Genomic DNA, 16,762 nt, shown 5'->3' on the forward strand with positions numbered 1-16,762 from the left:
TAGCGATCGCAAGCGTAGCTTGACAGCAACATCTGTGTTTCTTCAGAGGAGATTTCAGGCGGAAATCTCGATTTAACGTCTCGCATTGCCACTTCTTACAGCAGCTGAGAGACTATACAACTGACAACTGCTTAATATACCAAAAGCAATGCAAGGTAATAGATATTAGATACGTAATAGATTACGTTATAGATATTTTAAAATTTTAAATTTTAGATTGTAATTTTAGTTAAGGGACCTAAATAGGGATAACCTCATGGTCCTCCTTTCCAAATACTCTTTGTACTCTGTATTTGAATAAAGTATTATTATTATAAGTAAGGTTGCAGAGGACATGTAAAAGAAACCTATCAAATAACTTAGCAATAAACATTGTAAGTTTCCGCCTAAGCTGCAGAAGTTGCGAACCCCCGAAAGAAGGGAACATCTACAAGTAGCGACAGAAAAAGTCGCCAAATTTATGGAAATGCGGTCATATGTAATTATTATTTTCGAAACTTTACCGATTGACAATTCTTTCGATTTAAAAAATTTCGACATAGCAAAAGTTTTACATAGTCTCTCAAAATGTGATATGACAACTCAAATGTTTATGTAATTTTTCGAGTCAAGTGTTAAATGAAATCAAGCCGGTAGATTTAAGGCTCAAAAGGCCGAGAGACTTTATCCACGAGTGAATAGCAATAAAATATATAATTCTTTCTGTTAAGCTTTGGTGAAAAGCGAAGAGTCACCCTCAAATGTTTCTTTAATGGTAGACTCTTTCTTCTTTTCTCCTCCTAATCAGTATACAGCTATTTCCATGTTGTCACTTGATGACAGGCTATGCCTACTCAAGTGGCATGGACGTATAATCAGATTTTGAACATTTCATTTCGTTCAGGCTGAATTTATCGAGAGTTTAGTATTCTATGGCTAGGTGGCTTAGTAAACACTGATGGGTCTTTATTTTTTCACGATAATAAACAAGTATTTAATTGTTGATCAAATCTTGTTGGGCGAGGCCTCACGATTGCACAATTTTCCGGATCGATCGTGCCTTAGCTGAGCACGTTATCAAACATTTCACCTTATTACATTTGTCTAAAGAAATCTACAAGGATTTTTTATGCCTCTTTCTGGTCTTACAAAATCTAAAGTTTATTCGTCTCATATAACTTTCGATCTTTTAAACGCCTATTTGGAGCAGTACTGACCAAAAATACAAAAAACAAAATAGAAATGAAAAAAACTCATTTCCGGCGGAAAATGGTTGTTCATCGGTATGAATTAAAGTTGGTGCAATGGATGCAATTTTTAAAGAAGAATCATGATTGAGATAAATGTAGCAAATGTTCCTTTTGTTCAAACTTGTCAGAAAATTTCACGATCCGACAACATGCTCTATCCGCCGATATTAAGTCAGTTCGTGTCTATCCTTCCGACCGTTTTCCGGGCGCTTTCACTCGAGTACCTCATCCTTATATATAAGTTGGCTGTTAACCTAAATCACTTCGTAAAAACCCCAAATTTGATTTTCAGGGTAATAATAACACAATCTGCAGATATTTAATTTCACTTACAGATCTCACAGTTTCCGTCTCTAGGCTTTCTTTAGTCAGCAGGTCCATGGGTACAGGATATCAGCGCTACTGATGAGCTTTGCTCGGCTTTTCAAGCATATTAATTCTAATTTTGTAATTGATAGGTATCTCTCTCTGATTGGTTGGTTTTTGCATCAACCAATGATTTCTTGTTCCACAATAACCGACTGTGGAGGAATAGGCTAAGAGAAGGAGCTACCCCAAAGACGACCCATCCTGCTTACTACCAATATCCGGCTATCCATAAATCAGTTTGCAAACTAAACCTGCACAGTTTTTCGTTTCTTTATTTATTGTCACCTTTGGTTTTGATTTCTTGTGCTTATTGAGTAATTAAGCTTAAAATGTGTCACGGTGAATCCGACCTATTGTTACGTTGAAGCAAACTCTCAAGGGGTATATTAGATTAACCCTCGGAAGTACAAGCTCTGATCATACCCCCACCGTGGTACAAGGAGAGGGGGTGGATAGGCCCCCATCTTAGGTTTTCGTTCTTTTAAGGCAGAGCGAAATAAACTTACGTTGATAAGACAGCCCTGAGCTTGCTCTACAAGAAGATACCATTTTTGGTGGTTATGACGTCATATGGCGTCAAATGAAGTCATTTGACCCGCCATCTTATGTTTCACTATTTTCTTAAAATAAACAAACCTCTTTGGATACATTAAGTACCCAAAACGCTGGGCGGTTCTGTCGGTAAGTCAGGGTGGTTATTTAAAACAACAACTTTCTAAAGTTTTTAACATTTATGCAGATTTCGTTCAAATATATGGGGATTTCACGACTTTTCCTAATAGTAGACGCTTTCTTCTCTCTTTTTTCCTCGTTAGTGCAGACTGCTATTATCAAACATGACGTTAACATCACATAAAAGAGCCGGGTTAAGCTTACTTGACAAGTACGATCGTATGGTCGGTCTTCGAACAGTTTGCTGCGGTCATTTAACAATATATAGCTGACTGTAATTAAAGCATAGTTATTTGATGTGCACTTAAGTATACATGCCTCTTATTCACAATAATACATTTAGGTATTAATAATTCGACGGATCGATCCGTCGTTACACTGAATTTCCGGGCCGTAACTCATGCTGTTCCGCCGCTAATAATACACATGAAAAAATTACTCGATTCTGATTGGCTAAGAGCAGTGCAGTTCAAGTGTAACACCAGTGCAAAAAGTGTAACATCAGTGCAAAAAGTGTAACACCAGTGCAAATTACACATCAAAATTCTGGATTATGATTGACTGAAAAATAATAGGAATTTTTCTAAGAAAATGATATCAGGTAAAATGATGACGAAAATTTTGTGTTGAAACTTTGAAAAAAGTTTTCTCAAATAAGAAAAAATGGCTCCAAGTAAGATCTTCCGGCACTTCCTCCGCGCGAGTTTTTTCATGTTTATATTATTAATAAGTAATCATACGGTTTTTCTCGTTTAATTTGGAGGTAATTTGCACTTGTGAGTTTTTCAAAAAGCTGAAATTACACTCGCCGAAGCGGCTCGTGCAATTTCAGCTTTTTGAAAAACTCACTCGTGCAAATTAATTCCAAATTGAACTCGAAACCGTATGATTACCTATACAAAAGTGATTTTATTGCAATGAATTTATCTGGTATGCAGTTTAACAGTTTAAGGGGTTTCCATTTCTTCATGCCAGGCATTTCCGTTCAAATGCCTCCTTGTCTTCATCTGGGTCGATGATGAAATGGACCCGATTTCATGCGGATGTTGATTATTTTTCTCTACTTTTAAGGTGGCTCCGAAATTCTTTCCAGCATTTTTTCAGCACCTCTCCTTTGCTGAATCAATGCTACCACGTTTTTCCAGGTGATGCCATAATAATGGAAGCAAAGAAATAGCTAATGATTGGTGAACAAGATATGATCATTTCCTTAGCATTACAAGTTACCATGGAAACGGTTTGACTTGATAAACTCTCCTAATTTTAGCTTTAACTCAAAAACGAGAAGTAATTTAAACCTGCAGCTGTTTAAAAGAACGTGTAATTTGGCTGAACTTGTGCATAAGGAGTCTAAAGTGACGCCATCAAATACGCAAGGGTTCAGCCCATAAGATGGGAGCAGTTAGATAAGTGGGAATTTTCCTTTCAACTTATTGTTTAAAAAACGAAAAAAATAATAGTATTTTTATAGCGCCTAACCAAGCGTGATCTAGGCACTTAAACCAGGTTTGAGGTCTGAAACAGAAAAATCGGGTCGCTATATATCATAAAAAGGCTTATGTGCAATGGATGTCATAAAAAAGCCATCTAAAACTTCGTGTCTTCAGGACAAAAATGCGTGATATCCATGTTAGAGTTTTGGTTTACATCTTGAGGGACGGTTGGGTTTGCAGTGTGCTTGAATGAAAACTGCGAAACAGCGCCATCAGGTGGAGATTTATCTTCTTGTCCCTGAGCTTCAAAGTCCTCTTTTTGTGCTATAAAAGCAATAAAAATACAATAAAGGCGTTGTAAGTCAACGAAGAGTTTTATAACAACATTAATAAGTATAATAAAAATCATACCATCAGAAGATATAACTTCTAATACAACTTTTAATATAGGAATGGGGGAAGTGGGGCCGAGTGAAGGGGGAAGGCTCGTTACCACCTTCTGCCTTTTTTGTCCTTCTCTCTTTTTCTCGGCTATTATCATTCATCTTCCTAAATGCCCTTTAGAAAGTCTGTTAAGCCAATAAATGACGCTTAAGCCATCAAATAATCAACTTGGCACAAAATATTAGTTTCCTTCAATTGATTCTCACTAAATGGCTGCACGGGACGCATGGATACGCCTAGGAGTCTATGTTTATTTTAGGCTAGAATACGGATTCGGTTTTTTTCGGCAGTTGCCCTTGATGGTTCTATAAGAAACGCGACAATAAAATTTTCACTTCTTTATAATAAACATTGCAGTGCCTACCTTTGAACTTACAGGGTAACACTGAAGATTGGAAAAACAAAACCAGCAAGAATCCAATCAGAGTTAATACCCCAGGCGCCATTACAAAGACATGTTGTACGTAATCGCTAATGGCCTCATTTGAATCAGTGCTGGGTTGAAGGAGACAAAATATCAGGTAAAACAAATTATACTAGAGGGCTTACCAAATGGTATATTACAAAGCTGTGTCATCTTTTCAAATTGTGAGGGTACGTTACCTTTATAATACCTCAAATTACTCGTAATTAAGCGCCTTATTCCCAGACACCGGGAAATATCCATGCGATAATAAGCGCCTATAATTAGATTCAGCTTTAAGATCTCAATTGATTGTTTTTTTGTTTGTTTGTTTGTTTGTTTGTTTGTTTGTTTTATACCAGGTGTGTTTAATGCTATACCTCAATACTGAATCGAAAGACCCAGCCGAGATATGTGATGCAGTTCATTTTATGTTTATTTGGAGAATTTGTTTGTATATCGTATCGCTATGGTTAGCCTAATACACCGTATAAGTCAAACCACAATGGAAAAAGGAACCAGTAAAATCATTCCAACTTTTGAACCTCGAGAATGAGTCCATCCGAAAAGGAAGCCACGACAAAACCCTTCTAGACAAGGAGTCTCCGCTTATTAGCAGACGTTTTGATAACACTGATTTTCTGCATAGTACACACAAAGCAGTTTTACTCATCATTTCTTTTTCCATAGACTAGGTTCGCAAGCAATTTTTCTCAACAAAATAATTGCTCATGAAAATATACATGAGATTTTGAAATCGTTTAAGCAATAAGTTTCTATCTGGTTTGTATCATTTTGCAGCAATACAGTGAAACCCATGTCATACTTACTCTTCCTCTGGATAAAATCCTTGTATACCAATGACAAGGCCGCCACTTGCCAATCTAGCAATTACAGTGATAATTGAAATCACTACTCCACTGGTTTCCTGTAGATTTAGTTATGATATCGTTATTGACCAGGCAGTAAGTTATAATGTCTTATATTGATTCGCTCTCGAGATTGAGTTTGACATTGGCTGCAACAAGCGAGCAGTAAAGCCTGGAGACAACGAAGAACAACGAACCTCAACCCTACGTTTACAGTAAACTATGCGGTTGAGATTCTTGTTTGTTTGCTAGCTTGCTTGTCGGGTCAATTGGTGGGTAGCTGGTTGGGTGATGAGTTATTTAGCAAATTTGCCTCAGACACACAAGACATTTTAATAATTCTGTCTGAACAAATTACCATTTTTATTTGTACCTTTGCTCTAGAGATATTTTGGGAACAAAAGACACACACAAAGATAGAAATTTGACGTATGGTTTGTATTAGCATGGACTGGAGCTCCTCCGAATAAAAGTAGGTGAATGTTTTCGATACCTTTTCAAATTTGTGAAATAGAATCTCGATATTTCCAACAAAGAACCGAAGATTATTAACGTTAAAGAACAAATTTTGGAGAACTTAGCAGATAAAGTGGGCGCACCTAAGTCTAAACGTGTCTACGTTAATAATCTGTGTGCAGAAGTAAAAGAGGACAATCACCCTATATCACTAACCTTGTTTTCTCCTATCAGTTCAGCGATGAAAGCCAGTGCCATTACATACATAACGGACATGCCAAGTCCTATCAATATGACTGGTGCATAGGTCGCTTGCCTGGTGGAGGGAGTTTGAAAATAACTCCAAAGAGCACCGCCTATCACAAAGGAAGCTGCCAGAAGGTAACTCCACTGCAAGAGCAAGATCAATGCAAAGAAAGTTTGAAAATTGTTCTACCAGTAAGACAATCGTTTCAACCCTATAAAAAATATATTTAGTTGATACCCTTGTTGAAAAAGAAATCTCCATTTATTGATTTTTTTATCGTTAAGTGTTTTTCCTTTCCTTTGTTAGCGTTTGAGTTATTCTAACTATATGTTATTCTTCACCTTAAACGGGCAGTAGAAAAATGACCCAATATCTGTTTTTGCTGACTGGTCGATCGTCGCATTACGTCAAGCCTCGATCACGAGCTTTCAGAGCTTGAAAGAATCTCTTTTCTTACCCCTTCCAAAGCCCCCCAGTTGCACACGTGAATACAAAAATATATAATCTTATATAGTTGATGAAAAATTGACAAAATGAAACCAAGGAATAACCAGACACACGTTGAACACTATTTCACCTATAGCTAGTACCAAACAACCAGCTAGCTTGGCTTTTTACAATACGCCATATTGTTACCTTGCTTCCAATCTTTTTATTGAGTTTCTCACAAAACAGGCTTGACAAAGATGCACTTATCAGAAGAACCAATGGAAAATAGGCGATGGCTTCCTAGAGGAGACAAAGGACACAATAAAACAAATCAGTGATGTTCACCAGCCAAGACTTCAAAACCTTTTGTAGCGTAAAACTCTAAAAGTTACTTTCAGTACATTTACTGTTTAAAATAATAAAGATGTGTGTATGCCAATTTATTGTTTCTACAATACAATTATACGTTATGATATGATACAGCTGCCCGGAATCTACTCGTAGTATTTCGCTTAAAATTTGTTACCAATAAATGCTATTACAGGCAAAGTAGGAAAAAAAGTCCAAGAAATCTGTCAAAGTATTTACCTTTGCAAATAGTAGTGTTTCCGTGAGAAACAGTGGTAAGTATGTGTAAAATGTACCCTGTACAAGGCGTGAACATGTGTAGACAATCGCTACCTGAAGATTAACAAAAACAAGGCATTTTGAGTGCAAAAGCTTCAGTCTGGTATTGAGCTTTAATTGCTATCATGCAATTGTCTAAATCGTGATAGGGTGTGTTGTTTTACTGATTATGTCCTAAACAATGTTGTCATACTTGCATAGTCGAGTTTTTCCTTTCCACTATCCCCTCCTCCTCCCATTTTGACCCTTTTCTTCAGCTTTTAGCACGTTTATGTACTCTTACTATTACATAGTTCTAGGCTTTGGTTTTGTCATAACTGTGAGTACTTTGCGATTCTTAAATGCGCCACCAAATAAGAACTTTGCTATCATTACAATTATAGTTCTTTATGTTTCCGCATTACATTTTTATTCTCTTTTAAACAAGTAAGGATTATTGTCATTAAGAACCTCTTACACTCTACTTAAACAAACCTTATACAAGCTTGGATCCCTCAGCCAGTGTTTTATTGTTTTAGGACGTCTTTTCTTAACTGGATGAATTGGTGATGAAATAGGAAGACCAAGTACTTCCTGTTTATCTTCCGAAGCTGAAGGATTACAGCTATCCTCAACAGATTCAATTTCTTTATCGTCTTCCTGACTTCTGTCCGCGACAATCGGTAGCTCCTCAACTGGCGCATCAAGTTCCAAATCTTTTCCCCCATTTCCGACAGGCAATTCCGACAAGCTGAAAGTGACAGATGTTTTCTGTCTTCGTTGGCCTGAAGTATCATCACTGGAGCATTCTTCCTCTATTTCTTCACTTCTTTCATCTTCAAAGCCAAAGTTGGGTAGACCCAGTTGTATATTCCCTGTAATCGACACGATTCCAATTTTTTGATAAGATAAAAGTAGAAAATTAATCCTTTAGAATTACATCATAACAAAATCGTTAGACTCACAGAGTTTTTCGAAGGCTTGGAAATCAGCAGTTCGACAGAGATTCTGTGCAATAGCGTCGAAAATATGAACGCGGAACATTATCTGCGGACCGCTTAGGGAACACATCCTTTTCGCTCATCCGACGAATTTCACTGCAAACTTTGAGAATAATTTACATTGGTTATTTACGACTTAAAACGTGTGACAATGTGAAATCGGTAATTGTATGAAATGTTTCCTTCCACCTTGTTCTCGCAACTTCAAAAATACAGGTCCAAACAGTACGATTTTCAATCTATCGAAGCCAATGTTTTGGAGGTCATCAAGTCTCGAAAACTGCAACCCGTACGTCGCTCTTATAAACATGAAGCATTGAACAGAAAGTCAAACACAAACTGGATTTAACAGAACAATCATACCTTGACAAAATACATTCTCGCTAAGGACAAATGTAAACGGGCTATAAACACGAGTGGGAATCTTGCGTTTAGTTGACGAAATTACCATCCAGAGCAGTCCTTGAGTTTTCTTTCCTGCTTTTCGTTTGCCTGCTCCTCCAATTCTTATCTAGCTTTCCATTCCTAATATACAAGCAGCTCGTCGGCAAAGAAGTCTTCCCCTTCGTCGCTTGAAATATTGTAAATTGCTCTCAAAGCTCTAAGCAGTGAGTTCACAGTTGTCGAACGTGCTCGACGAAGTTTATTTTGGTGTCTTCCAAATCGAAACTTAACTCTGACTCCAGTGACGAAACAAAATGATTCTGAGACAAAGCTTGGACGTTTTAGTCACAAAATACATCGGAACGATTAGTTTCGTTTTCCATTTTCTCCAGCAAATAAAGAGAGCTGACTGAGGCGCCACTGTGCTTGGTTCCTGGGTAGACGTCATCAGGAACCGCCGCCCCAGACTCCCTAAAACGCGGTGGTGAAACACATCAAGCGCGACTTTGAAAGGGCATAGAAAATCGAGGATTCAACCAAATTCAAAAATTTCTTCGCCCAAATGCTTCAAATAAAGCCTAGATTCGTTTCAGCGAAAAAAAAAATTTGGGGGTTAGGTGCACTTTAAGGAAATATTACCAATTGCAAGAAAACAGTTCAATTTGCTAGTGTGCCCTTTTCGTGTCACTGTACTTTGTAATAACATGAAGCCGGCTCCTCAGCCGCATGTGAACCTTATCAATTATTGGCGGTCAGTTCCTTTTTTCATGCTGATTAGCAGTAATTTCAAACTTACTTTGATTTCCCAGTTCTAAAACTCCCGTAAAAAGTCCTCCGTCATGCTGAAAAAAAAAAAAAATCAGTTTTGAATATATAAGAACATGCAAAAGACCTACAAGGTTACAGCTCAGTATACTGAAATGAAAAAGAACAGAGTGCTATTTTCCTAAGTTCTCTTTGGGGTAATTCACATGCACATCTTGCCAGCGAAAGATTGAAGTCCCATTGCAAGTTTCGTGTTGATCATAAGCAAGAGAGGATAAGTTACCACACTTTAAAACATTACTTTGTTCAAAATTAAAGACTTTGAAAGTTTTAATCGTTCTTTTCTTACCGCAAGATCCATATGTGTACTAGATTTTCGTACACGGTTCTTGAGTTCCTCTGTCCCAATGTAAAAAGCGTTTGCAAAAAGGACTCCTGTCCCGGTTGTAATCCAAGAGAGATACTGTGATATCAATAATACATAATAAATAAATACCTGAATTGCCCAATCCCCCAATGGGGCTTTCCATGGCCAGCGAGTAACAAACAGGAAAACAAAGAATGTAAATGAAAATAACTTGATTAAAATCCGAACTGACGAGAGGTAGACCAGTTGACTATTTTCAAGCATGGCCGTGAAGCTGAACTCAGGACTAATGTGAACAAATTAAGAACGGAAAAGGCGGCAATGACATCTGTAAGGATTTGTTCAATTCTCTGCGCTTCAAACTTTCCACGTAATTGCTAGAATGACGCATAACAATGAAATCATTTTTGTTTTTCTTGTTTTTTGGAAAAATCAAGCAACAGATTACACGGCCTGTTATTCTACTAACCACAAAATCTGTCAGGTTGTCAGGCCCCAGGTTATCTCCACTGTCTTGACCAAGAAGAGCCCAGGCGACGACGTAAACATAGACACCACTTAAGAAGCTAAACATTGTCCTAGAAAATGAAATCAAACGAAAGAGCATAATTAATAAATATATATATAGAAAATAGCCCAAATTACGCGTGGATTGGTTTAGAATCATGCTTCTATGAAAACTCGAGAGAGGATAATCTAATTGTTTTAATGTAAATCTACTAGTCGTTCAAAACTTTACTAAATCCGTAGCGTAGCCAATCAGAGTACGGCATTCGTGATAGAACGCTATGAGATTTATACTAAAACTCGATAGAAACACGGAACGTGTTTTTACTTCTTAAATAAAGATGGTACGAGTTCATCTTTATCTCGTGAATGCAGAACTCTTAACGAGTTTAAGCATCCCTTGCAACACTTGTCACCCTCATAACTGGAAACTAATCAACAACTAAACATTTAAAAATCGTAGTTGTTTAACTCTAACCTCAAGGAGGTAAGTGCTGTAAGTTCCGAGGCTTTGTCAGCCGCACTAGTGACAAATGCCAAGTGATTTATCTCCACCATGCTAAAGGAACCACCTGTCAACGCCGACAAGAAGCCAAAGTAGACAAGTGGAATCCAGCTTTGATCTCTTCCACCACAGAAAAAGCACTTGTTGAACCAAAAAGGGACTCCGATTGCCATTAAAACTGTTGCAACGAGATGCCAAGATTTTCGTCTGCCGATTTTGTTCGATAGGAAAGGAACATTGATATTGTCGCCAATGTACCCAGTTATCAGAGACATCAAGGCGTCTGAAATTTGTGCAATCATCACCATCATCCCCGCCTGTGAAGCTGGAAGTTCCACGACTTTCATGAGGAATATAATCAAGAATGAGAAGAGGAGCTGCGAGTAAAGATCGTTGAATACATTTCCAACGGCGCACGAAAACCGTTCCCTTGCCCTCATTATTTGTCTGCAGTAATTCCAAAACGACTGATACTTGCTTTCTCTGAAACAAATGATTCAGATTTACAAATAAATAAGCTGGAATGACGATACCATACAAGTAGACTTTTCTTATCACTGAATCGGTCTCGGGATTACTGTGGGTCCAGACTCCGTTGTACAACAGAGAGACTGGTTAACTGTTTAGGGGAATCTTTGTCTGTTGCAATATTTGGCTCGTTAGCATAGGCGATGAAGTGTCTTATCGAGCTAGCTGCAATAATATCAGCTCTGAACATTGAAAGAGCATTACACGATTAACTGTCCCGAGGAATTTGAACCCGGTGTACTGAATACTTTTTGAACGACGCGGGTTGAAAAAACTCATAATTTTACGAAGAATGTTGGAACTCATAATAATTAGCGCGGTTGCTATCGAGAAATGTTGCAGTGTTTTCACGAAAGCATATCACTCCTGGAATATTACACCCAATGAAGCAAACATGGTACCAGTTACCAAGTTTCACAAGCTTCAAGGCACTTGTCGGTAAGGCAATAACCTCTCTTACCTATGAAACGTTTTGAATCTTCGATGCAGGAGTGGGTGTCATGCAGTTCATCTATGGAACCGTCCAGTGGAGAATGAAGCAGGGGCTGTCAAGAACACACTGGTGTTTTGATAAGTTCTGCATGTCTGACTTTGATCCAATTCACAGCACTCATTGCACACTTCACTAAGCAGCGCTACCACGGCGACAACGTCAAAGAGTTGGTGTGATTATAATTGTCGGGACGGTTCAGTGATAACTGTCATAATTGTTCTTGATCGTCCACTGCAAATCCATCGCAGGTATATTTTAGTCTTCAGCTATCGCAGAACATTCATTTTAATGGTTATAGTGCAGTTAAAACACTGTAAAAAATCTCTTAATTTAACAAGAATTTCAGTCAAAGGAATCAGATTCGCTATCAGAGAAACTATCACATTGAGACCAGTTGTGCATTTATAATTAAAGAAAAATCGAGTGGATTTGAGAGAGTTATAAAATTAACTCCAAGAACGTAAATTGCTGCATAGCCCCAGGCGGTGAAGCTTTCAACTTCACTTGTAGATAAAGAAATTAGAAAACTTGTTACTATAGTAAATGGTCCTGTTCTGTTCATCATTATATGAAGCCCAAGCCTGTTCCCCGAATATCTGCCATGTACGATTCAATAGCACATGTAGTAATTTGTTGGACAGTTATTACACGGTACGACCGCTTGCGCCAAGACAACTGCGCGTAAAGAAAGGTCTGCTACGTTCGACTGAAAGGAACAAACATTCAAAGAGACAATGGAAAATAGACAATAGCTGCTCCAAAATTAGATTAGTTCTTAAGAAAACTATATTTGACGTGACACAAAAGAAAGGAAGTGGTACTCAAGCATTCAATATATGCCAAGTTCATAATTATGAGCTAGGTCTGATACCCTCAAAAAACGTGATAATCTCTGGATTAAATGAAGCTATGTCTGATACCGCCTCAAAACGTGATGGTTCAATCTATGAAGGTGTCTGATATCGCCCAAAAACGTGATGGTTAAATGAAGCTGTCTGATACCGCCCAAAAACGTGATGACTAAATATATGGCTGTCTGGGCCGCCCAAACACGTAATAATTTTAAAATGAAGCCGTCTAATACCGCCCAAAAATTGATGATCAAATGAAGAGATGATAGAAAAATATAGGTTAGTACAGTGGAGCCTCTCTATCTCGAGGTCGGCTATCTCAAACTCAACCCTACCCTGTGAGACAGAGATTCCCTTCTCTTTCTGCTCGATGAGAGACGAGAGAGAACTTCTGCTCACAACCGCTCAGTTTCTTATCATGCATGTGCAAAGTCGCCATGTTGCATGTGTCGTGCTTTGTCATGCGAAACGTTTAACGCAATCAAATGTTTAGTTATCTGCGGGTCAGTTGTAGGGAATTACTTGAATGCAGACTTTTCCACCGTTTATTTATTATAGAAACTACAGAAATTTCGTACAGTTCTCTTGAAGAGGCGATGATGAATTTGTTTTAGCAGGAGACCTGGTTTCAATAATAGTGACCAATCCGTAATAATCTCTGAAATTTCGAACTGAATAGCACGTGTTCAGTTTGTGTGTCTGGAGACGACGGTCAATTTTCAGCGGGCATGTCGCTTACACAAAACAAGATTATTTCTTTTAACAGGCCACGTTTTATATATCAATATTCTAACATGCTTCCGAGGCTCTCAGGACGAAAAAAGCAAATTATTTTCAAGTTTCCTTTGTCCCTAAATTCCTAAAAGATACTTGGATACAAAGAACCAAATGTCAGGCGGTGTTGGACACGACTCGCAAAGCATGCCGGGAGGAATTTTCCCCAGAGCTCATTTTCATCTGATCGCTGAACGGCAAACATCTCCGCGCGCTGACGGTGATGTGGAAATATGACTTATAGGAGGTTCGTTCGCATCCGATGCTGAAAGAAATCTGGAATGACATCCATATGAAATGTTCCGCACGCCAAGTAATAGCTGTAGATGACTTCTGCTCGATTTACAAAGCCACCATTTTCAGTGCTAAACAGATGATTTTAGGAATCGAAGCATCGCGGTTCGTCGAATCCTTACGGTTGAAAGATAAATTATTTCCGTTTCTGATCTCTTCGAATTCGATCTTAACTTGCCGGAATTGAACCAACCTTCGGCACTTTCCTTCATAGATATCTCGACTTGTGTGTGAAGTGTATCAGTGTATCGCTGACTAACAACATGGTTGTTGACAGATATTATGTTTTCGTCCGACGATAAGAGGGCTGAGAAGTAACACCTACGAAGAAAAGGGTTGAATAATTCGAAATCAAAGCAATGTTTTGTACTTGAAAACTTGTGTAAGGCTTGATTAATCGAGTTTCGCCCGCTGTATTTCCTGATTAACCAAAAGGAATCATAAACAACTTGCTAATGAGCTATGGCTCTTTCAAAATAACAAAAATGATTTGTAATAAATGGAATTAAAAAACTAGAAGCTTAATGGGAGAAGTAGGGTATGTTTTGCTTCAATGTAAGTGGTAAAAAATAATTATATTCGTCCCCTGTACCAGATCACACTTCCAGCAAATTCTTGTTCAACTTACAAATCCAAGATTAAATATGTACTGTGTAGATCTATTTTGTAGACAATAGGATAACACGATTTTGGTCTTGTTCAACTTCCTTGAATGTGTTTAAAGTAAAAGGTCTACAAATGACTTTGCCTCAGACATTGCCACTGGCAATATCAATGTTCAAACTGATGAGAGTTTGAGATTTCTCTTCACCTAGTGCTTAGGTGTTGGATGTAACTTGTATCTGCTCCAAGTGTCCATTCCTGGGTTCTCAGTACATGTGAGGCCATGTAAAAGGGAAATCAGGCTCAATGGAAAGAAGGTTTGGTTGAGTTACATGAAATGAATGCTTTGGACAAATAATATACCTCATGCTATTTAAAGTGGTTGCAACTAAAATTGCAGATGGGAGATAAAAAAAACTGACTTACAGTTACTTGCAAATAATAATTCAATTCCAAAGTATGCTTTTTAAACTGAATATTTGCAAAGTACTGACAAGCACAACAAAAAAACAGCAAAATAGCACAAAAACTATATTCTGGAAACAGCGGCCAACATTAAGTTCACTTACAAATTAGTAAACTGGAAGACTGTGAATGATAGGCACGGTCAATTAGCAATGACTGAATTGCTCATGGTCCTGTGCCTTCATTACATGTCCTCATATCACAACTCTGCTGAAGTTTAAGGTTCAATGTAACTTGTGTAAACTAAAGGGAGCTCCTTACCCAGAACAGTGCTATGTAGGTCATTTGAAATATCTATCAGTTTAACATTTATTATTTACTGCAAGTCCTGTGGTCAACAACACAGTGATCATGTACCGATATTAAGATTTCCTACATTGGGCTGTTAAATATTTTGCCAAGAACAGTCTTCACAGCACTTCCTCGTGTTGACTCATAATGACTGTGACCAACTGAATTCAGAATAATCTAGCATGTAGCTGTATCCTAGATCATCTATAGTGAGATGTTTCGACTGAGATAACTAAATTGTAACCACATTTTAAAATACAAGCAGATGCACTATATTGAACACTTGCAGTAGCTCTTAAAACTTGGGATTGCCATGCAGCTTTCTAAGTAGTCACTTGCTTTATGTTATTATGTATTCTGTTTTGGTCTATTCCATTCTAAATTTGATATCCTAAGCAGCAGCATGCTGTAGCTTTCCTTGTTAGATCACTACAGTGTAAGTGGATAAATTTAGTTCTTGAGAAATATAGCAAAGTTAATTCCAAGCCCATAGTCTTTTAAAATACCAGCGCGTAATTCAGCATTTGCTTCAAACACATTGGCCGGTTCTGCTCCTGGTGGGTTGACAATTATGCGTAACTATACACATGAGACACTTATTATTTATTGATGTATAGTCTTCCTCCCACTACTACCAACATTCAGAGGAAAACAAGCATAAAGAACTGGGAGATCAAAAATAATCAGCCATAGACGACTGAACAATAAAATCCGATCCAAGAATAGTAAATTTCCGTTAGAGATAACAATTCAAGACAGGCAGTGATCATGATAGTGAAAATTCACTGTAAATGAGATGATATCTTTAATGGACTTGCATCCAAAGCAGGATCCAAAAATCTTGAACATCGGCCAAACAAACGGATGACATACGCACTACAAAAAAAAAAAAAAAAAAAAAAACATAACAAGAAAACATTAAGATGAAAAGGGAACAAGCCGAGCCACAAAATAACAAGGGTAGAAATGATACAATCACTCCCGCGAAATACCGCGAACATCTGACAAATCAAGGAAAATGCCTCAAGTTCAAGTCCGATTTTGACCGTTAAAACGGCGGGGCTCGCCTGGACCCGCCAGACTTTTCTTAAAGTTCAACTCTCGAACTAAAGTTTCACACAAAAAAAATTCACAATACTGATCCCTCTTACCCTGCAAACGACCGAAAGAATATCCATGTCAAGCGCGTGCGGTAAACAAACGTTTTCAACATAGCATGATTTCCATTGACTGGTTCTGATGCAAAAATTGCTTACCTGCACTTGAGGCTTGGCAAATACCTGGTCTAGATATTACAATAGCAGCTCCTAGAAAAGGTTCGTTTGATTCTCATGACGAGTGCAGAAATCGGTCGAGAAACGACAACCTACTCTCCATTCGCAACGAAAAATGTGTCCGCCATTGCTCCCGCTGAGACGACATATGATTGGTCGAATACTGTCACGTGAACCGTGTCCAACACCGCCTGACCAAATGTAGAAGTTTGTCATGAAAGCCTCAGAGCCATATTACAATAATGATAATATCGAATTGTGGGGTAAAACAAAGTGCATGCTTTATGATAATTAACAGCCTCGTCGTAACTTTGGTTCAACCGCAGGCGTTTTTAACTTCAAATCGGGATTTCATTGAATGGGACATCAATTCAATGAGGCAAAATTAGTGGTCACATGTCGTTGGGACATGTACAGCAAATAAAGATCAGCTCTAATCATGACAATGCGACATTCCTTGTACACATTTGGATCCATCAACCAGTCTTTGACTGTTTTAGGAC

At 38.0% G+C, this 16,762-nt stretch overlaps 1 protein-coding gene across 1 annotated transcript; it reads right to left on the reverse strand.

Annotated features, from left to right (window-relative positions):
• Positions 1-3,857: 3,857 nt before the first annotated feature.
• Positions 3,858-11,126, reverse strand: LOC145486343 (major facilitator superfamily domain-containing protein 12-like). Its single transcript, XM_081465016.1, has 11 exons — positions 10,660-11,126; positions 10,144-10,252; positions 9,657-9,770; positions 9,335-9,384; positions 7,653-8,085; positions 7,140-7,232; positions 6,759-6,851; positions 6,092-6,265; positions 5,381-5,478; positions 4,512-4,642; positions 3,858-4,027 (listed from the first exon to the last, which is right to left on the reverse strand). Exons 1-11 carry the CDS (start codon positions 11,124-11,126, stop codon positions 3,858-3,860), a joined length of 1,932 nt encoding a protein of 643 aa, XP_081321142.1.
• Between the last annotated feature and the right edge of the window lie 5,636 nt (positions 11,127-16,762).

Source organism: Orbicella franksi, chromosome 1, assembly GCF_964199315.1.
Source record: "Orbicella franksi chromosome 1, jaOrbFran1.1, whole genome shotgun sequence".
NCBI lineage: Eukaryota > Metazoa > Cnidaria > Anthozoa > Scleractinia > Merulinidae > Orbicella > Orbicella franksi.